The sequence below is a fragment of the Natator depressus genome, chromosome 6, assembly GCF_965152275.1.
Source record: "Natator depressus isolate rNatDep1 chromosome 6, rNatDep2.hap1, whole genome shotgun sequence".
In the NCBI taxonomy this organism is placed as follows: domain Eukaryota; kingdom Metazoa; phylum Chordata; order Testudines; family Cheloniidae; genus Natator; species Natator depressus.
Genome location: NC_134239.1, coordinates 88,660,104 through 88,681,582, shown reverse-complemented (window position 1 = coordinate 88,681,582; position 21,479 = coordinate 88,660,104). Strand labels below are relative to the sequence as shown.

At 49.3% G+C, this 21,479-nt stretch overlaps 1 protein-coding gene across 9 annotated transcripts in view; it reads left to right on the top strand.

Moving 5' to 3' along the window:
- ABCD4 (ATP binding cassette subfamily D member 4) overlaps positions 1-21,479 on the top strand; it is a 31,918-nt gene that overhangs the window by 6,472 nt on the left and 3,967 nt on the right. For 5 of the 9 annotated variants that reach the window (XM_074955924.1, XM_074955925.1, XM_074955931.1 and 2 more), the window contains 13 exons: positions 1,659-1,775; positions 2,108-2,233; positions 3,278-3,328; positions 5,605-5,699; positions 6,734-6,855; positions 8,359-8,450; positions 9,240-9,332; positions 11,917-12,134; positions 12,468-12,559; positions 12,818-12,854; positions 14,908-14,957; positions 15,401-15,453; positions 15,971-16,047. In XM_074955924.1, coding sequence (XP_074812025.1) covers positions 1,659-1,775; positions 2,108-2,233; positions 3,278-3,328; positions 5,605-5,699; positions 6,734-6,855; positions 8,359-8,450; positions 9,240-9,332; positions 11,917-12,134; positions 12,468-12,559; positions 12,818-12,854; positions 14,908-14,957; positions 15,401-15,453; positions 15,971-16,047 — 1,223 coding nt within the window. The remainder of the gene's footprint in view (positions 1-1,658; positions 1,776-2,107; positions 2,234-3,277; positions 3,329-5,604; positions 5,700-6,733; positions 6,856-8,358; positions 8,451-9,239; positions 9,333-11,916; positions 12,135-12,467; positions 12,560-12,817; positions 12,855-14,907; positions 14,958-15,400; positions 15,454-15,970; positions 16,048-21,479) is intronic. The other 4 variants (XM_074955927.1, XM_074955930.1, XM_074955928.1 and 1 more) reach the window with 2 other exon arrangements.

Genomic DNA, 21,479 nt, shown 5'->3' with positions numbered 1-21,479 from the left:
ATCTGTGTGGGATGGAGATACAGGAGTGGCACTGAACTATGATTCTCCAGCCATGACTGGAGCTGCCACCCACCTCAAAAAAATGTTTGTTGCTGACAAAACTTTGCACTAGACCAAACTTGCAGAAAAAAGTTTAGAAAGTAGTGCCTAAGGTCAAGACACCTGGATGCTTTGTTAGTGTGATAGGCACTATCAGTGCAGAGCATGGATCAAAACCAAAAACTCATGCACACCCGGCTGTTCCTTCAGGGAAGGAACAGAGAGGCCCCTCACCAGACTTATCTTAGTCAAATGTTTGCTTTTAACCTTGGGATGTGCACTATATAATCAGGGCCCCCTCGGTTCCTCAGCAACATGGGACCACATTGTACGGCAGCAAGTCCTAAATTCTGCGGCAGAATGAATGTGTTGCTATCGAATACTCCTCATTCCCCACCGCCAAACAAATGTGTTCTGCTATGGCTCATAATTGAAAATATTCCAGGACATAAATGTGTCTGATGGGTTTTCCTCAGGGATCTTCCTCTGCACCAGGAAGTTAGAGGCTAAGCAGTAATGGTGAGGTGGTGTCTTGTTAGCTCACACAAAGTTCCCCAGTTTGATTTACAATCTCCCTTTCTTTCTCTCTCTCTCCCCTCTGCGTGGGGGGGAATAAATAGATGGGCACCATCAGGGTATCACATCCAAACAGCTCAGAGTTCTAGCAGGGTATCCGAATTAATATTACTTATATGGAGCTATAAATGTTTAACAGACAAAGGAAAGACAACATTCCTGCCCTGGGTTTCCAGTCTAGTTAAAATGTAACTGGATGAGAGGTGGTCACAAACACTTGTGAGGAGGGAGGGCGGCAGCAGTAAGATCAGTGTATGATGGAGCAGCATAAAAACAAAAATCTGGTGCTGTTTTGGGGTTGCAGAGGGAGCATGTCAGAGTTAAGAAGGGGAGAGTCTCCCTCCCCCTGGCTCTAGGGAAACCGTGCCTCCTGTACTGTGTTGGTTCAGGGCACCTCCTTTCCAGGCAGGTATTGACAAATTGGAAGAAGTTCAAAGGAGAGCAATGAAAGTGTGGGATTGATTTATGGAGAAAGTTTTGAAAAAATATGTGTAGCTTGCATAAGGGGCCAGCCTACACGCTAAACATAATCCGGTCAAGCAGCTCATTACAGCAGGGTCAGCCTTTGGCAGTGTGGTTAGGGCCCCTCACTGTGTTGTTAACTGGTATGCCTAATCCAGATAAGGGGGCTGGAAGTGACTTGGTGGGTTTTGTAGTGCACATGGGGCCCCAAGAGATGGCTAAGTAGGTTGTGAGCACCAAGGGGGGAGAAGGGTGATTCAGGATGGGCTAAGGGGTAAAACTGGGAATGGGATGAAGATAATAAAAGGAACATTGTGCCTGGGTGGTGTTAGTGGCATCTTAATAAGTGGCATCCTGTCAGGTTGTGGAATGGTTTCGCAAGGGAAGTGGTGGAAGCCCCATTACTTCCTCAAAAACTGGATTGGACAAAACCCTGAGACTAGACAATGGAACAGCCCTGCCCAGTGTGTGGGATGGAAGTGGTGGGGGAAGGAACTAGGTGCATCCTGACAGGGCTTTATTATCTCTTGTTTTGTTTTCATACTTGGCTTTAACAGTCAGTGTTATTTTATGTCGAGCAGAGACCAGCGAATCAGTCAGGATGTGGAGAGGTTCTGCAGACAGCTAAGCTCCATGGCCAGTAAACTCATCATCTCTCCTTTTACGCTGGGCTACTACACCTATCAGTGCTTTCAGAGGTAGGATCTCTGCATCTTCCCATTGGAATACTGCACCTCTCAGAGCTGCTTTCATATCATCCCTGGGAGTGCTATGGTTCTCAGAACTTAGTGGTTGGGAATTTGAAGCCTGGCACTAGCATGTGGTGTGGGATTCCTGGCACTGATCTGGTGGGGGTGACTCTGACTATGCTGGAGCAGGAGGGGGGAAGAGTTCCTAGTCCTAGTGTACTGGGGTTCATGTGTAGGGTTCCCAGCAATAGTGGGGTGGGTGTTGCTCTGACTGCACTCCCAGTCTAGTGTGCGGCCTTTCCTGGGTTTGCTAACTAACCTCTCTCCATCTTCCCCTTTAGCACTGGCTGGCTGGGCCCAGTAAGTATCTTTGGGTATTTTGTCATTGGGACTGTTGTTAACAAGGTGCTGATGAGTCCCATTGTGTCGAAACTGGTGCATCAGGAGAAGCTGGAGGGGGATTTCAGGTGAGTGGTCGGAGTCTTGCTGTCTGACCCTTCCTTTCTGGAATTGCTCTGTTTAATGCCAGCCTGCTCATCCCCCAGTCCAGTGCACTCAGTGTGTGACCCAGATGTGGCTAATCTCCTCCCCGCTCCTCTGACTAAGCAAATCAGCCTGCTCAGCTCCTTTGAGCGCACAACCAGCCCACTGAGCCCAGCCTCAGAGAGACCCATCTGGAGTCAACCTGCTAAGCCCCAGCCACCCCTGCCACTAGAGTGTGACCTGGTGAGACAGCGCCCCTGGGTCTCTGTTGGTCCAGCCATCAGTGTTTTCCACTGATCCCTTGCTGCTGCTGCTAATTGCAGTGAGGTGCTGTGGAGTAGAGGGAGCACGGAGCTTCTGTTAAATTGGATCTTGATCCACGTTCACCAAGGATGGTGGCTGAGACTTGAGGCATTGCTCTTCCTCCCACCACACACATGCACTTACCTTCATGATGTGCCTGAAATCCCCACACACACCCTACGTCTTCTAAATCTCTTCTTACACTTTGGGGCATAAACTGTGGAAAGGTATTGTATCAATGACCAGGTGCATTGTAAGGGTTTGACAGCTTCCTCTATAGCATCCATCACTGTCAGAGGTGTGGCCAGCAGAGCAGATGTACCCATTGGTGTGATACGGTGCAGCATGGGGATGCCGGATTAGATGGGCTCATTGATCTGATCCAGTGTATCTCGGATACTGGGCTAGTAAACAAGATATGGAATACTGGACTGTCCCAGCGAGTGGGATGCCAATGGTCCAGTGCGATTGGTGCAGAAGGTAGGAGACCAAACTAGACCACTGAACTGACCTGCTCTGATGGTACCTATGTATAGGGCAGTGTAGTGCCCTTCTGAACCTTGCTCAAGGCCCCTGGCCCTATGTTCAGGCTCATTCCTGGGCTAAGAATCTGTCAGGTCACTCACCGTGATGGCAGGAGCAGGAATGGATTTTTCTTTTGCAGGGATGTTCATTGTTTATTCCGTGGGGTGGTCGCATCTCACGTTTTGGTTTGCGTTGTGCAGGTTCAAGCACATGCAGATTCGTGTAAATGCAGAGCCAGCTGCTTTCTACAGGTAAATGATGGATTAACCTGTTTCTTCTCATCTCTTCTCGTGGATCCTCCCAGCTCCTAGAATAACTGCTCAGTTCACGCATTCCAGAACAGTAAGGGAAGGGACCTATCCTGTTGCTTGCATTGCCTTGTCCTGTCCTTTTTGTTTAAAAGCTCTTGTCCTTGCCCCCTGTGCCTGGTACCAAGTCTCTAACTTGCTGCTCTGCTATGATCCAAGTACAGGGCCTGTGCTGGGTCCTACCTTTCCTTTAAGAAAAAGTGCCTATAGGGGAGTTTCCTAGACCTGTGATTGTGCCACAGTGCCTTCCTTTGGGTTCTGCTCAACACCTGCTGGCAGTGGTCAATAAATAACCCAGGTGCATTAAAATCCTAGGAGTTGGAGAGGAACAACCTTTTGCCCTCTTCCCCCCCCCCCCCCCCCCGGGTACAGTTTCGGATTATCCTATGGCCTACGTTTATCCTATGGCCATACATCCTATGGCACCATTTTCTGGTGCATCAGACTGGGGCCTCTTCTACTACTCTGGGAGACTGTTCAGGGGCCTCATCCTATCTTGTTAAGATCCTCTCCTGAGATCTGTTCTAAGGTTCCCTTTTCCTAATTTCATCCCACTACTCTCTCCTGTTTCCCCTTTGTTGTCAGCCCAGCTAAACAGACTTTAGTTCTTTCTCTTTCTCTCTCCTTCTAGCTCAGTCCCTCTGTCCCCCTAATCACCTTGTTGATCTTCTGCGAACTGCATCCACTCTGTCAATGTCTGCTACTACTGAGGTGCCTAGAACTGAGCGTGCTCTCCCAGGCGGGACCAGTGCTGTATGGTGTCTGCAATGTCTCCCAGTGTTGTTCTTCTTGTGGACATCATCAGCATGCTCTTTAGTAATGATCTGGTTCAGGGGGGTAAAGATGTTGCATCCAATTGGCTAGAACCCTGATGCCTGAGGGCCCCCAGCTTGATTAAGTCTGGAGTGGAGTGCCTGGCTGTGAGCACTGAAGGTCAATGTTCCCCTCACCTTCTAGCCTTAGCACTATGGGATCTTATCACTGGGGGATACTGGGGGCTGCCCCATTCTCCAGCCCTCCCTGCCTCCACTGTGTATGTGGCTCACTGGCCTGATCTGGTTGAGCACCTGTAGCGGTTCTCCCTCCATCGGTCTAGCCTAGTGCTGTGCCCATGTGGTGCTAACAATAATGGGAGCTGGGGACAAGTATCTTCACTGCTGTATCATCTAGGCGTGGTGAGAGCAGAGTTGGACAATGTGGTGGCAAAAGCACCTGCACTGGACCTACACTGGCAGCTGCTCTGGGGCTAGCCCCATGCGCCGCTCTGAGGGGGCTAGAGTTGGTAGAAATTCAGCGTGGACACAGCCTGTGTTCGAATACTAAACATTTTATCTTTTTCTGCTTTTTGCCACCTGAGGGCGGTGTAAACTTTGTGAATGAGTGGAAGTAGCTGTTGCAGACCTCAGCCCAGGTGGTTTGGTGTGTAAATGGAGCTCTCTGGTGCAAGGATCTAGGCTCCCAGGTGCAGTCAGAGCGGTGCTGATCTACGAGTCAGCAATGACTGCGACTATATCAGCAGCTACTAAAGCTGGGGTGGGAGAGAGCCCCCTTCCAGGCTTGAAATCCAGTCTTAGACCGATAGTTCCAGGGATGTGAATTTGATAGGCACAGATTCACCTGGATTAGCTGTGTAAAGTACTTCACGGTTTGGCTTCACAGGATGTTGAAGGCCTGAGCCAAAGTGACCCACAAGAGACCAGTGATCAGTCTAATAACAGTTATGGAACAGCGGCCAGGCTAAGGCCTGGGCATCTTGGTGGTCAGGGGTCAGGTAAACAGGCTAGACGTCACCTCCTCAGCTCGCCACACTGCTTCCCTTTCTGGCTGGAGGAACACTGCAGGGTGTTGTCCATCCATTCCAGAAGGCTCTTTGTTCAGGTGCATGAAGTAGCCCCACGGGTGCCCTAGTCCAGTATTGGGCCTTGCTGTCATCACTTGCCTCCTTTTTGCCTTCCATGTCTAATAGAAATACCAAGGTGCTCTGGCAGATTCTTTCTCAGAGCCACCTGCCTCAGCCAAGGAACTCCTCAGAGGCACATTCACCAGGCAGCACCTGGGTATTTAGTGCCTGGCCACCACAATAACATTGCCCAGATACTGTGGTGATGGGCATGCTCCAGATAGCTACAATAGTCCTGCAATGTTTTCATCACTCTGCAGTGCACCCAGCATGTGATGGCTTTTGCAGATCCATGGCATGCTACTGTCTTGTTTTGCAGAGCTGGGCGGGTAGAGCACATGAGAACTGACCGCCGGCTGCAGAGCCTCCTGCAGACACAGAGGGAGCTGATGGGTAAAGAGCTGTGGCTCTACAGTAAGTGGAGAATTTCCTTGATTTGCAGGGGCATGTGGCAGCTTCATCAGGGTAATCCTCAGACCTGGGGAGTGCGTCCCCAGAGACGTATAGGAGTGCTGGCTGCTCCTGGCTGCAGGAAGCCATACCTATTGGTGTACTGGCACCTCAGGTGTTTGTTGAGGCGGCATTGTCTTCCTAGAGGAGAGCCCAGGAGAGAATGACTTTGGATGTCACACTGATGCTGTGGGGGGACGCTGGCAAAGCCGGAGGACCAAATCAGGAAATGGGTTCTGCAGGAATCCAGACTCTGAGGGGAACAGGTGGCAGCAGCACTTGGGATTTCAGTCATCCACACTAAGAGCGTCAGGGAAACTGGGCCCTTGGAAGGGAGAAGGGTTGGTGGGGATGAACGGGAGCTGCTCTGAGACCATGTCCCTCTTGCCCTGATGCTGCCCGGAAATCTTGACTATGATCCTAATTCCAGCCCCGCCTGAGCCAGTCCCTTAGTGCTTAGAGTAAAGGGCAAGTGGGTGCCTTGCCTTCAGGGTACAATCTAGAGCTCTGCAAATCGTGGAGTGGCGTATGTGGGAATTCTGAACACTTGAGCGTTTCTGCCTTTCCTGTGTTCCTTAGGAAGGTCAGTGATGTAGGCTTCCCGCGCCAGCCAGATCCCCGGATATTCCTTCCTGCATCCTGGCTTGGCTGGCCACTTTGCTTCCCCATGTTTCTAAGAGGCAGCGGGGGCTCTGACATTTGGAAACAAGTAGGCTAGGTGGATTTTGCCCTGTCTAAGATACTCTAGCTGTGTGGGTGGTGGTATCTGGATGGCTTTTTCTCCACTTTGGTGTCCTGGCTGGGGGAGCTTCATGCCAACAGGTTTCATCTCTGTGATGTGGGTCTTTTGCTGTCTTTTGTCTTGGCACCTGAGGTGCAGTGTGAGGCGTGTGAATGGGGGGGACTAGTTCTGTTTGGCCCCAGAAATTGGGCTTGGGTTTGCCTGGGACAGAGGGTGCTCCCTGCTCATTAACTTCTGCCAATGTGCTTATATCCAGTTGGGATCAACACCTTTGACTATCTGGGCAGCATTCTGAGTTACGTGGTGATTGCCATTCCCATCTTTAGTGGTGTCTATGGAGACCTGGATCCAGCACAGCTGAGCGCTCTGGTCAGCAAGGTGAGTTCAGCACGTGTCCCCTCTACTGTGTTTCTTCCCCTTGCACCCTGCAGGACACTAGGCCAGGGGGTGTGACATAGCACAGGCTGACCCAATCCTGAGGGTCTGGTGCTAAGTCCGAAGACAGCGATGTGCTGTGCAGGGCTGGGCTCCAGTGGAAGGGGTGGCTGGTATTGAGAGCAGAGCGAGCAGTGCGCCGCAAGTGGCGGTGCTGGAGGTTGAGGGGGTGACTGCCCCTCGCCAGGGATGGCTGACTGTCCTGAGCGTGACTCAGTGAATTCTTTGCCAACATAGGGCTAGAAACGTGGGCCCTGTGCCTGCAAACTCTTAGGTATGTGATTGATTCGATGCACTCCCGTGTGGAAAGCTAATCACACGCACAGGCATTTGCAGGATCAGGCCCTCCTGTTTTAAATGAAAGGTTACATACTGATGAGACCGCACGAGGCATCGGAGCAGGGCTGGGCCCATGCAGCACTGCCAAGCCCACTGCTTCTGCTGACTGAAGAGAGACTGCAGCAGCTGGCTGCTCATGGAACCAGCCTGTCCACAAACCAGATTCTTGGCTCTAAAAGCCCCTGTCTTCATGGAACTGCTCTGTCTAGAAGGCTGATCTCTCTCCTGCTTTTGTTGCCTCACTAGGCCCTTAGGGAGGGGCCTCCAAATCTGACTGGTTCCCAGCTAAACGAAAACAGCCCGAGACTGGTAATGCAGATCTGAAAGCAGCCAGCTTAGCGTTCCAGGCTGTGTAGCAGAGACATGCATCTGAGAGTAGCAGACCACCCCCAGTGCAGGGGGCGGGGGGAGTGGACACCGACCCCAGTGCTGGCAGGAGTCACAGTGCAGCTTGGCAGGACTTGTGGACGTGCTAACTGAACAGCTGCAGCCTGTTTGTTTAGAATCCCTGGTGGTTCTTCTGGTTGTTCCTCTTTCGCTTAAAGCTGTTAGAGGCTTTAACCCTTGGAGTACTGAGAGGAGCTCCCTACTGGCTGGGATTCCTGAGGCATTAGTGTGAGGTGCTCGTCCAGGGAGTGTTCAGGCCAGTGGGGATTCTTGTGGGGAATGAGTCCTGGTGCCCTCTCCTCCCCAAGTCCTACCACCAGGCCCCCTGGCCAGTTATTGTGTTTGCAGTGGGCTGATCGTGTTCCCTCCAGGGGTGGCCTTATGGGAGGCAGTTCACTCAATGGCTGTGGGGAGTGAGAAAGGGCAGCTCCTAGCAGACACCCGGAGGGGTCTCCCCAGGGTCAATCTACAGGCTGGTGCAGGTGAGCCCTGTTATGTCTCTTGTCTGATGCCGCTTTCTCTGTGGTTCGTCCCTCTGTTGGGTCACCACTCTCCTGGAGTCTGAGTGACTGCACATGTCCAACTGTGATGGCTGCCCCTAGCTGAGCCTATGGTATCCATTGCTGCTAGCTTGCTGGCTGTGAGGGCAGGCACAGCCGCCTGGGCGCTGCTGCTCCATCTCTGTGCTAACTCTTTTCCCGGTGTGTGCTTCTCCGGCAGAATGCCTTTGTCTCCATTTACCTGATCAGCTGCTTCAGCCAGCTCATCGATCTCTCTGCCACCTTGTCTGACGTGGCTGGCTACACACACAGGTGAGAGTTGCCCTCCCTTAAGCCTGTCTCCAGGAAAGGGAACCTTCTTGGTGCCCCAGTGCAAGGCTTCTGGGACTGAGCCCAGTCTGCGGCTCTGGCAGAAGTGGGGAAGCTTGGAAAAGGGTGATTGCTAATGTGGGGTCAGCTTGTACAAGGTGTCATTCTTAGTATGAAGATAGCACCCACAGACCCAAACCCAGATGGTGCTAGGCATGGTCTGTCCATACACCTAGTGCGAGACGGCCCTTGCCCTAGAGAGCTCGCACTCAAAGGTCACTGCCATGGGCCCATTTGGAACTGAGGTTGACAGGGAGCGCGTCTCTCCAGAGCCTGGGTGCTGATTGCCTAGGACTGGAATCCCCTTGCCAGCAGAGGCCACTGAGGAGGCCAGATGCTGAATGGAAGGGTAGCTCTTCCTTTAAAATATGCCTTAGTCGCAGCCCACTAGTGTCCGTGTGCTTTCTAGTCCAGTGAGTAGCCTGCAATGGAAGGTACTGAACTGACTGCATGATGCCCGCTGCTTAGGAACTCTGGGTAATTCAAAAACAAAAGAGAACTCCTTTTAACCTCCCTCCAGTCCCCCAGGATGGACGTCCTGTCGGTGGTTCAGCCTGGCAGCTCTGCAGGGTAGGACTTGCTCTGTGTCCTGTACAGCACCGAGCACATTGCTCAGGCTAAACAAATATTAAATACAATCTGTTAAGAAGCCCAGTTGGGACAGGAGCTGGAATGTGGGGAGAGGGCTGCGGAGTGACGTCTGTCCCTCTTGCTATCCTCTCTGTCTTACAGGATTGGGGAGCTGCAGGAGACACTGCTGTCTCTCTCCAGGAAACACCGTGATTGTGAATCAGAAGCCAAAACCAACTGGGACTTTGACAAGTGAGTATCTGCGGCCAGCCTTATCTTGGGATGGTAAATTACTGTCTGAAGTTGGGTTTCCAGGCTGTGGGGAAAACTCATGTTCATCAGGCATTTTGGATGTGCCTCTGGGATGGTAAAATAGGGTTTCTTCCAAACACTGCAGCCTAGAGTCCTTCTCCCTTGAATTCCCCCGGGGGTGCTATTAGGAGGAGCAGAGGTCTGCATCCTTTGTGTCTGAGGAATAGGCACAGATTAAACAACCACTGGGCATGTCCCCAGATCTCCCTGAGGCAGGGAGGTATGTTCATGTCACTGGAAAATCAAGGAATCTGCAGCCTTGGAAATCAACCAGCTCAATAAGAGGCAGGTGCTGGTAGCCAGGTGTTTGTGAAAAATCCTTTTGAGGCCAGCAAGTTGAGGCTCCCTAATGCCAATGTATTCGTAATCATATGATCATACGATCTGTTACTGGCTGCCTCCACTCCCCTCCAACTGTCACATTCACCTGTCACATCTTGTTTCATATTAGTTTATAAGCTGTTTGGGGCAGGGAGCATGTCTTCATGTACGTGCACACGCAGCACCCAGTACAGCGGGGTCCTGATCCCAACCAGGATTTCAGGGCACGACCATAGTGAAAATAGTAAATAAGTCGAGAGAGAGAGAGAGAAGCTCTATCTAGTCTGCCCCGACCCCAGCAGCCAATGGGATTGTTCCTGATAATGTGTTCTCCAGGGCTTTGGCCAATTTCAGGCTCCCTCCAGTTCCTCACTGTATTCGTCCACGTGGGGCTCTCCTTCAGCATTTTCCTTCTTGCTATTGTCCCAGATCATCACATCCTGTCAGACATGGACAGCCCCTGCATTTGGGGGTGTTTCTACACTTTGGAATGTGTTCCTTCCATCTGTGGAATTGGAACCAGTGCTTGGAGGGGTGGGGATCTGACGGTATGTTCGGGGTGTGGGCCAACCTTTCCAAACCTAGAAGTCTAAAAGCAGGCCTGAATAAAAGTGGCCTGCCTTTAACGGATGGGGACTGCAAGCCCCAAAGTCTGAAAATCCTGGCCTTGGCCTCTAACCATCAGATGCCTCTGGCCGGCAAAGTTACTTCTTTCCATTCCCGCCATTTCTACTGTACCTGTGCTCCCCGATTCCTTCCTGCTGGGTTCCTGGTCCTGAGCAGGTTGTCGAGGAGAGGGATGGATTCGCCTCATGCATCAGGATTGTTGTAGCTGAGCTCAGAGTGCAGCTCCCATTGTGGGCAGTGAGGCGTGAAGCAGAATGAGCAGTTTGGTTCCTGCAGTCTGACAGTTTCTGACTTGCAGTCTGAGAAGACTGGGTCTGGGAGCCCCACTGAGTATAACTTATGTAATAGCAGCCATGGCCCCCCACAGGATCTGGGCCCCCTTGTGCTGGGGGCTGGACAAACATCTACAAAAACAGTCTCTACCTCAGAGAGCGTATGCTCTAGATCAGGGGTTCTCAGACTTTTGTACTGGTGACCCCTTTCACACAGCAAGCCTCTGAGTGCGACCCCCTCTTATACATTAAAAACACTTTTTTTATATATTTAACACCATTATAAATGCTGGAGGCAAAGCGGGGTTTGGGGTGGAGGCTGACTGCTCGCGACCCCCCATGTAATAACCTCATCACCCCTTGAGGAGTCCCAACCCACTGTTTGAGAACCCCCTGCTTTAGATAGATGAGTGAGGGGAGAGGGAGACAGTGGGATCTAGGCCTCTTATTCATAGGAGGGTGCGAGTGTTTTAAAAAGTTATGAATGAATCATCCACTCTCTCTCCATCTCTTGACCTGTCTATCAATAAGTAGCTGATTCCTTACGGGTTGTTTTCCAGCTTGAATCACTGTTTAATTCTGGATTGAAGTGTTGCCCCCCTATGAAAGGGCCTCATAAGGTATGTCTACACTGCAATGAAAACCCTGTGGCAGCGAATCCCAGAGCCTGGGTCCTTGGGCTTGTGCTACAGGGCTAACAGTAGCAGTGTAGACTTTCCCACTTGTGCTTGGAAACCCACCCCCCTCCCCAGGTTTCAGAGCCTGAACTCCAGCCCAAGTGGTAACGTCTACACTGCTATTGTTAGCCCTGTAGCACGAGCCCTGAATCAGCTGACCCAGGCTCTGAGACCTGCTGGCCTGGTCTTTTTTTGTTTTTTTTTCCAGTGTAGACCATCCATGGGTGCTGTCTATTCCCAGTACAGCCTTCCAGAGCTGGCAACTGTTATCGCAACGTTTCCACAAGGGGGAACTGGAGATCACATTTCGGTGTTACCCTTTGCCAGAGCCCCTGCTGCAGGCCGGTGGCTTGTGTGGTCTGTGCTGTGCTTTTGCGTTGGGTCACTGATTAGCCCACTATTTCACGGTGTAGCTGGTATAAATGACACCTTGGTACCCCAGTAACTGGTGCTTTCTAACTCAGAAGGCTGGAATCTGTTGAGTTTTTGTCTGTTGGCACCAGTCGCCATGATATCTAGGCCCTAAATATGACATTAGGGGAGGCATGTCATTTGAAAGGCATCTGCTCCTCACCACCACGAGGCTCAATCACTTACCCTTGGCTCTTTTCTTCTCTCTCTGCTTTGGTGGCTGGGCTCCAGTGGTCTTGGAGAGCAGACTGTGCTGGGGGAGACAGCCTTCCTTCTGGAGCGAGTGTCTCTCTCAGTTCCATCCTCGGACAAGCTGCTCATCAAGGACCTCGACCTGCAGATTTCCCAAGGGAACAATCTGCTGATCGTGGGGAACACTGGCACGGGGAAGACATCACTCCTGAGGGTCCTTGGTGGCCTCTGGGAGAGCACACGGGGTAAGGATGGTGACTTCTCCAAAACCTCATCCCACGAAACGGGGGGGCAGGAGCTGGTGCTGCCCCAGAGAGACTGGTGGGTGGAACTTGAGCCACGTGTGGCAAGTTAGGGCCTTGTGAGTGCTGTCACTCGTGCATTCAAGCTGTCCCCTCTCCCGTGTGCTGTGGTGTGAACTTCTCATCCGTGCACTCTGCTGAGCACCTGACCTCTGATCCATGGACACGTGATCATTACCTAGTGCTTGGATCTCAGTAATGCAGGCCTGTGCACCGGGAAAGGGCTAGAAGGTGAGGTTGTGAATTGGTGTGACTCTCTCTCTCGGATCTATGCAGGGAACATCCACATGCTGAGCTGTTTTGGCCCCCATGGGGTGGTGTTCCTGCCGCAGAGACCTTTCTTCACAGATGGAACCCTGCGAGAGCAGGTGAGTCTGTTTGGTGCAGGGGTCCCACAGGCTGGCTGCACAAAGTGACAGTCCCAGTCCCTAGTTGCACTCAGAGCGGATGGGATGGGACAAGCAACCCCAGTGCTAGGAAACTGTGGGCTGCGTAAAAGCTCATAGGAGAACGGACTGGTGACGGCTCATCTCCTCGCGTCTGAGTTCTGGGCCCAGCGTGTGGCTGTGATGAACTCCATGTCCAGCTTCCTCTGACATGGGTCTGTGTTTGGTTTGTTCAACCAGGTGATTTATCCTCTGAAGAAGATTTATCCAGTTTCAGGTGAGTGGAAATTAATTGAAGCAGCTATTAAATGATCACTGGCTGCACCTGTCCCCTACACACCCCACTGGCACATTGTTTTTTCTAGCTCAGCACCTCCGTGCCTGTCCGTACATTAGCAGCACTAACTCATTCTGTTTCTGCTGCCCTTAGCATTTCCTTGAAAGCCTTATCTGTGTCTGTAGTTCAGCTCCATGCTCTCCATACGCTTCCGGGAGGAGGGTTCGCTCTTGTGAACAGCCCTTTGTGAAGCCACATTGGCTGCTGCTTGTCCCTTGTTCATTGCTACTTATGTACGGAATCTTCTAGGATTCCCTGCTGATTTCCATACGTGTGTGTGGAGAGGAAGTTCTCAAATCACCCTTACTACACTTCTGAATTCCCCCAGATTCTGAATTAGTCAAACACTGAGTCTTCACCTTCTGACCAGTAAGAAGTAGGTCCATGAAGGGTATCTTAGGAGTGGAACTGCCCCGTGAGACCAGAATCAGTGGATTCAGGGTGCTGTGGATTTTCTCTCTGTGCTGTAGTAGTTGCCCGTGACACTCCTTTGTTCTTTGTAATGTTACCCAACATATTTCATCACCAGCCCCCTTCTGAACCAAATTATGTCTTGTTGTCATGGTAAATATATATTGAGTTAGATTTCTGAAAGCACTTTTCCCAGCAGATGTAGGTGTTTTGTTTAAAAAACAAAAAAACACTTAAATATACAAAAATAAAGCTTAAAAAAAACTGCCCATCCAAAGTTTACCCAGACCCAGGGCTACTTGTCCAGTGTAACCACTCTTTATTGCACAACTCATGACTGACCGCTCCCGCTCCTAGATTTGTTGAGTTATCCTCCTGTTGGATGGTGGGTATTTATTGCTGTACCAAGGAGGGCTGGACAGTCATTTCTTGTAACTTTTAGTGTGTTTTATGACTGCTTCACAGAGTGTAGACCCTGCCTACAGAGCCTATTCTAAATAAACCTACCCCTCACAAAGAACCTGAGAAAATAGCTGGAATTTGCATTATGTCCTGAAGGCAAATGAATCCTGGTTCTGTCAGACCCATAGGAAGTATGTTCCAGAGTCAGGCCCTGCTGTGGGTGGTATCCTATGGGGGGGAAAGAGAATCTTTCCCATCCTCCCCCGCCAAAGCACACCCCTGTGACTGATGTAGCCAGCAGTCAAGCCTTGTAGGACTCTCAGTTATAACCAGACTAGAGTCAGATTGGAAGCCAGTGCAGACTGCAGAGCTCCAGTGTAATGTTGTCTGAGTGAAGTGATGCCCAATAAGCTGGCAACTACATTCCGCTTCCAGATAGGCTGGAGGCATAGCCACATGTAGAGTGCATTGGAGTCGCCTAATGTCAAGGTGGCAAAGACTAACTTCACTTCAGAGAGGCACTTGGTAGGTACATGGCCCTTCTGCTTAGCTTCCAGATCAGCTCACGTGTCTATTTTAGATTTCAGCTGGCTGGCTCGTTTTAGCTCTGATATTGTCCCTGCATTTGTTGGAACTTCTTGTTCCCCTCCCAGAACTCCCCATTTGCTGGTGCCTGTGTTCTGACCCTTGGGATTCCCCAGTTTGCAATATGAGGGTTTAGAGCTTTTAGGCAGTCTTGCTTAAGGCATGTTTCTGTTGCAGATGGGCACAGTCAGAACTACTGAACCCTTGGTCCCTGTGTTTCTCCTCCCTTGCTCTCCACTGACCCAGGCTCTAGATATAGCTCTGAAACGTGCTGCCTAGAAGTCTGCTTTGTTCATGGTGCTGCTCCTGGATGTTGGTGTTTAACCTCCCCTGTATGTGGTGGGCCTGTAGGAGCCACTTGAGGATTAGCCTTGGGCCGAACGGTGGAGTGTGAAATCTGCAGCTCTTCAGTGGTTCAGACAGTCAAAAGTTAGACTTTAAATAACTCAGTTGAAAAATAAACAAGCAACCAGAAACTCTCATGGGAAGCAGTGGGAGATTTGGGCCCGTTGGCCCATCCTTGGTGATCCCACAGAAGTGTTGCCCTGGTGGTACTGTTGTCCTGGATGTGATGATGATGCTCTTTGTGTTCTAGGGTCTGCAGATGATGAGAGGATCCTGCATTTCCTGGAGCTGGCTGGGCTGGTGAGTTGCTAAGGGAGCTGACAACAGCATAATGGGCCTGCTCTATCACTGAGGGCACTGCTCTGCTACCTCTCCCGGCAGGGCAGCACAGTGCTGAGTGTCATGTGCAGGGTGTTATCTGTTACCTGGACAGAACCCTCCCAGTAGGCTCAGCAGAGGAGGAGTATTGCTGTGGAAGGTGCGACACCAGTGAGGAGGTGGGAACGTATCAAAGGCAGGAGTGACACCGGGGTGGGAGAAGGGTTGTCATGGGAAGGTGAAATCAGGAGGCACGTTTGTGCGGGAGCTGACTTTGGGAGAAGGATGGAAAGGGGTTATTGAGGACAGCACTGGGGAGGAAGGGGGTGGTTCTATTCAGGACTATATCTGCCGTGGGAGGCTGTTGGTCAGAGCCGGGGACGTGCTCAGATTTTCATTAGTCTCTTTTCCTGTGTCGTTTGCAGTCTGATTTGTTGGTGCGCACAGGGGGTCTGGACCAGCAGGTGGATTGGAACTGGTAAGGCTGGTGCAGTGTCTGAGGCTAGGTTGGTGTAGATTTCCTGGTTAGTGGAAGTGAGTGCGGGGCAGTCACACAGAGCTGACCTGAGTTATGAGGGGAATATCCTCTGCGTCCAGCCGCACAGGGGTAAGGGAATGGTATTTTGGAGCAAAGATGTCATCTTAGCACTGAGTCTCTGTTCCAGCATCCCTGCCCCCAGCATCTGAGTCTGATAGTCCCACATGGGCACATCTGCTCCCAAAGCAATCTGAGATCCCTGGGGCTGCAGAGCCACCCCTAAGCTCTGAATCTGACAGCTCTGGGTGCCAAGCTTGGAAAGGAGTTGGCTCCATGTGAGCGGGGTGTGTGTGTGTGTGGCAGGGGGCAGCTGTGTGCCTCTGCAAGAGACTGCTCTGTGAGGCAGACAGTGAAGGTGGATCACATGATTCTCTGGTGTTACTGATTGCCAGAGGGTTGGGTTCATCAGCAAGTTGGTGCTAATTGTGGCTTGTTCTGATTCTTGGCTCTGCTGCAGGTATGACATCCTGTCCCCAGGGGAGATGCAGAGACTCTCATTTGCAAGGCTCTTCTACCTCCAACCCAGATATGCAGGTGAGTAACTGCAGGCTGGAGAAGAGTAGGTCTCTGTGCAGCTGGAGGGGTAAACCGGCTCTTTTTAGAAAACCTCCTTTCCTTTGCCAGGAACCATCTGGGTCTCTTTGACATCAGTCATGACTTCCTGTGTGTACCCTCCAGCTGCCAGATGAAGTGTGCATCTGTCCCAGTGAACATATGTATACAGTCCCATAGTTCAGGATGCCTGCTGGACAAAAAAAGTGGCAAATATCTGCCCTAGGGAGCTTTTGTCTGTTAGACTAAACTGTGCAAAAGAGGCTGAACAAAGGTGAGGGGTTCAGCAGGTAGTCACTGAAGGTGGAAGGGCAAGGAAGAAGAGAAGAGCGGCTAGTCCTATAGGAAAAGGGGAAGAGTTAATGGAGATTACACCAAATATGAGCCCCAGGAGGATACAGGATGGGTTAAAGAGGATTACAAGGGAGAATAGGAATGGAAAGAACTTGCAGCCAGGGGGAATAGGGGATAGACTGGAGAATAGCACCGTCACTAGGAAAAGGCAGGTCTATGTGATTGGGGACTCTTTACTGAGAAGAATAGATAGCTCTGTAACCAGAGCTGATCCAGAGAATAGGAGGGTGTGCTGTCTTCCAGGTGCTAAGATACGGGATGTAGATCTGAGGTTGAAAAGGATTCTAAAGGGAGCAGGAAAGAATCCCCTAATTATTCTTCATGTGGGAACAAATGATACGGCTAGATTCTCGCTGGAAAGTATTAAGGGAGACTATGCTAGGCTGGGGAAGACGCTTAAGGAAATCGAGGTTCAGGTGATCTTTAGTGGGATTCTGCCTGTTCCTTGAGAAGGGCAACAAAGGTGTGACAAGATTATGACTATCAACAGATGGCTTAGGCAGTGGTGCTATAAGGAGGGCTTTGAGATGTATGGCCACTGGGAGGCATTCATGGACAGAGGACAGTTCTCTTGGGATGGACTTCATCTGAGTAGGGAAGGAAATAGACTTTTAGGATGGAGGCTGGCACAACTGATTAAGAGAGCTTTAAACTAGGAATTTGGGGGAGATGGTTGGGAGATGTCCAGGTAATCTCCATGCTGGATTTTAGCATTGAGAGGAAAGAAAATGAAGTAAAAAAGGATACAGCCGTGGGTAGGAGGAAGGGCAGTGTGGATACCAGTCTAATAGGTTATACTGGCTGTAGAATGACCGTGCCTAATAGGGTACAGAATGTGAGAGAGGCCAAACAGCAAAAATTAAGATGTTTGTACACTAATGTGAGGAGCCTAGGTAACAATGGAGGAACTAGAGCTATTGGTGCAGGAAGTGAAACCAGATATTATAGGGATAACAGAAACATGGTGGAATAGTAGTCATGACTGGACTACAGGTATTGAGGGGTATGTGCTGTTTAGGAAAGACCGAAATAAAGGTAAAGGTGGTGGAGTAGCATTGTATATCAATGATGAGGTAGAATGTAAAGAAATAAGAAGCGATGAAATGGATATGACTGAGTCCGTCTGGGCAAAAATTACATTGGGGAAGAAAACTATTAGAGCCTCCCCTGGGATAGTGCTTGAGGTGTGCTATAGACCGCCAGGATCTAATTTGGATATGGATAGAGCCCTTTTTAATGTTTTTAATAAAGTAAATTACTAATGGAAACTGCGTGATCATGGGAGACTTTAACTTCCCAGATATAGACTGGAGGATGAGTGCTAGTAATAATAATAGGGCTCAGATTTTCCTAGATGCGATAGCTGATGGATTCCTTCAGCAAGTAGTTGCTGAACCGACTAGAGGGGATGCCATTTTAGATTTGGTTTTGGTGAGTAGTGAGGACCTCATAGAAGAAATGGTTGTAGGGGATAGTCTTGGCTCAAGTGATCATGAGCTAATTCAGTTCAAACTGAACGGAAGGATTAATAAAAATAAATCTGACTAGGGTTTTTGATTTCAAAACGGCTGACTTTCAAAAATTAAGGAAATTAGTTAGGGAAGTGGATTGGACTGAAGAATTTATAGATCTAAAGGTAGAGAGGCCTGGGATTATTTTAAATCAAAGCTGCAGAAGCTATCGGAAGCCTGCATCCCAAGAAAGGGGAAAAAATTCATAGGCAGGAATTGTAGACCAAGCTGGGTGAGCAAGCATCTCAGAGAGGTGATTAAGAAAAAGCAGAAAGCATACAGGGAGTGGAAGAAGGGAGGGATCAGCAAGGAAAGCTACCTTATTGAGGTCAGAACATGTAGGGATAAAGTGAGACAGGCTAAAAGTCAAGTAGAGTTGGACCTTGCAAAGGGAATTAAAACCAATAGTAAAAGGTTCTATAGTCATATAAATAAGAAGAAAATAAAGAAAGAAGAAGTGGGACTGCTAAACACTGAGGATGGAGTGGAGGTCAAGGATAATCTAGGCATGGCCCAATATCTAAACAAATACTTTGCCTCAGTCTTTAATGAAGATCTTAGGGATAATGGTAGCATGACAAATGGGAATGAGGATATGGAGGTAGACATTACCATATTTGAGGTAGAAGCAAAACTCAAACAGCTTAATGGGACTAAATCGGGGGGCCCAGATAATCTTCATCCAAGAATATTAAAGGAATTGGCACATGAAATTGCAAGCCCATTAGCAAGAATTTTTAATGAATCTGTAAACTCAGGGGTTGTACCATATGATTGGAGAATTGCTAACATAGTTCCTATTTTTAAGAAAGGGAAAAAAAAGTGATCCAGGTAACTACAGGCCTGTTAGTTTGACATCTGTAGTATGCAAGGTCTTGGAAAAAATTTTGAAGGAGAAGGTAGTTAAGGACATTGAAGTCAATGGTAAATGGGACAAAATACAACATGGTTTTACAAAAGGTAGATTGTGCCAAACCAACCTGATCTCCTTCTTTGAGAAAGTAACAGATTTTTTAGACAAAGGAAACGCAGTGGATCTAATTTACCTAGATTTTAGTAAGGCATTTGATACCGTGCCACATGGGGAGTTATTAGTTAAATTGGATAAGATGGGGATCAATAGGAAAATTGAAAGGTGGATAAGGAATTGGTTAAAGGGGAGAGTACAACGGGTCCTACTGAAAGGTGAACTGTCAGGCTGGAGGGAGGTTACCAGTGGAGTTCCTCAAGGATCGGTTTTGGGACCAATCTTATTTAATCTTTTTATTACTGACCTTGGCACGAAATGTGGGAGCGTGCTAATAAAGTCTGCGGATGATACAAAGCTGGGAGGTATTGCCAATTTAAAGAAGGACAGGGATATCCTACAGGAGGATCTGGATGACCTTGTAAACTGGAGTAATAGTAATAGGATGAAATTTAATAGTGAGAAGTGTAAGGTCATGCATTTAGGGATTAATAACAAGAATTGTAGTTATAAGCTAGGGACGCATCAATTAGAAGTAACGGAGGAGGAAAAGGACATTGGAGTATTGGTTGATCATAGGATGACTATGAGCTGCCAATGTGATATGGCCGTGAAAAAAGCTAATGCGGTCTTGGGATGCATCAGGAGAGGTATTTCCAGTAGGGATAAGGAGGTTTTAGTACCATTATACAAGGCACTGGTGAGACCTCACCTGGAATACTGTGTGCAGTTCTGGTCTCCAGTGTTTAAGAAGGATGAATTCAAACTGGAACAGGTACAGAGAAGGGCTACGAGGATGATCCGAGGAATGGAAAACTTGTCTTATGAAAGGAGACTCAAGGAGCTTGGCTTGTTTAGCCTAACCAAAAGAAGGTTGAGGGGAGATATGATTGCTCTCTATAAATATATCAGAGGGATAAATACCGGAGAGGGAGAGGAATTATTTAAGCTCAGTACCAATGTGGACACAAGAACAAATGGATATAAACTGGCCACCAGGAAATTTAGACTAGAAATTAGACGAAGGTTTCTAACCATCAGAGGAGTGAAGTTTTGGAATAGCCTTCCAAGGGAAGCAGTGGGGGCAAAAGATCTATCTGGCTTTAAGATTAAACTCGATAAGTTTATGGAGGAGATGGTATGATGGGATAACATGGTTTTGGTAATTAAATATTCATGGTAAATAGGCCCAATGGCCTGTGATGGGATATTAGATGGGGTGGGATCCGAGTTACCCAGGAAAGAATTTTCTGTAGTATCTGGCTGGTGAATCTTGCCCATATGCTCTGGGTTTAGCTGATTGCCATATTTGGGGTCGGGAAGGAATTTTCCTCCAGGGCAGATTGGAAGAGGCCCTGGAGGTTTTTCGCCTTCCTTTGTAGCATGGGGCACGGGTCACTTGCTGGAGGATTCTCTGTTCCTTGAAGTCTTTGAACTACGATTTGAGGACTTCACTAGCACAGATATAGGTGAGAGGTTTTTTGCAGGAGTGGGTGGGTGAAATTCTGTGGCCTGTGTTGTGCAGGAGGTCAGATTAGATGATCATAATGGTCCCTTCTGACCTAAATATCTATGAATCTAAGGCCTTGAAGTTTGGCAGGGAGATGGCCTTAGTGTCAGGGATGTGCCTTTTGCCATCCTCCAGGAAAATCTGCCCAAATTTAGTCAAGTTATAAGCCTTTCAAAAAATTGCAACTTGCACCTGCTCATTAAAGACTTGCTAGAGCTTCGGAGCTAGCTTTGCAGAAGAGTCGATCTGCACTGGATATGCTGTAGCCCAGGGCTGAGTCGGACTTTCCCTGCAATTGCTGCTGTAGGCTGTGTGAGAACTGGGCACGAGAACTGAGAGCAGGGAGCCTCTCTCTCCTGTGCTCTGTGGGATGAGGAGCCCAGGGTGGGTAAGAGACAGGAATGGGATAGGTTGGAGGGGACAGGGCAGAAGGGGTCAAGTCTTAGTGGGGGAGTGGCTGTGCCCTCTAGAGCGTGTTCCTTCCAGAACCTGCAGTAGAACCCAAGACTCCTGAGTCTCACCATTGCTCTGGTGTCAGCAAAGATCTGTGAAATCCACTGGTAAAGCATTTCCCATCCCCCTCTAGTGCTGGTTACATGGGCAACTTAATCCTGGCATTTCCTGACTTTTGAGTGCTTGACTTTGCAACTTTAATAATGTACTTTCAGTGCAGATTTGTATGTGTCTGTGTGTAGTATAAGAGGTAATTTGTGAGTGAATTTTGTGTTCATTGTTTTATATTGTGGACAAAGTACAGGTAGATCGAGTTACAGTATTGAGCTTTTTTTGCCTCCATCAGGTTCTCTGGCCCACAGTGAGAGAGTTGTTGGGGAGAAGGTTGTGACTGGCCTCGCCACTAGATCACTTTCCCCTCCAGGGGGAGGCTTGTGCATTAATTATTTACAGTAACCGTTGGTAACGAGTGAGCCTAGCATTGTGGCAGGGAGAGTGTATCTGTGATCTATATTGCAACGGGAGGTCGGGTATAGGGATTGAGTGGAATTAAATGGGGGAAGGGGAAGAGCCGCCAAGTGGGAAAAGTGATCTCATCCTTAGCTCAGTTTTTTTTATC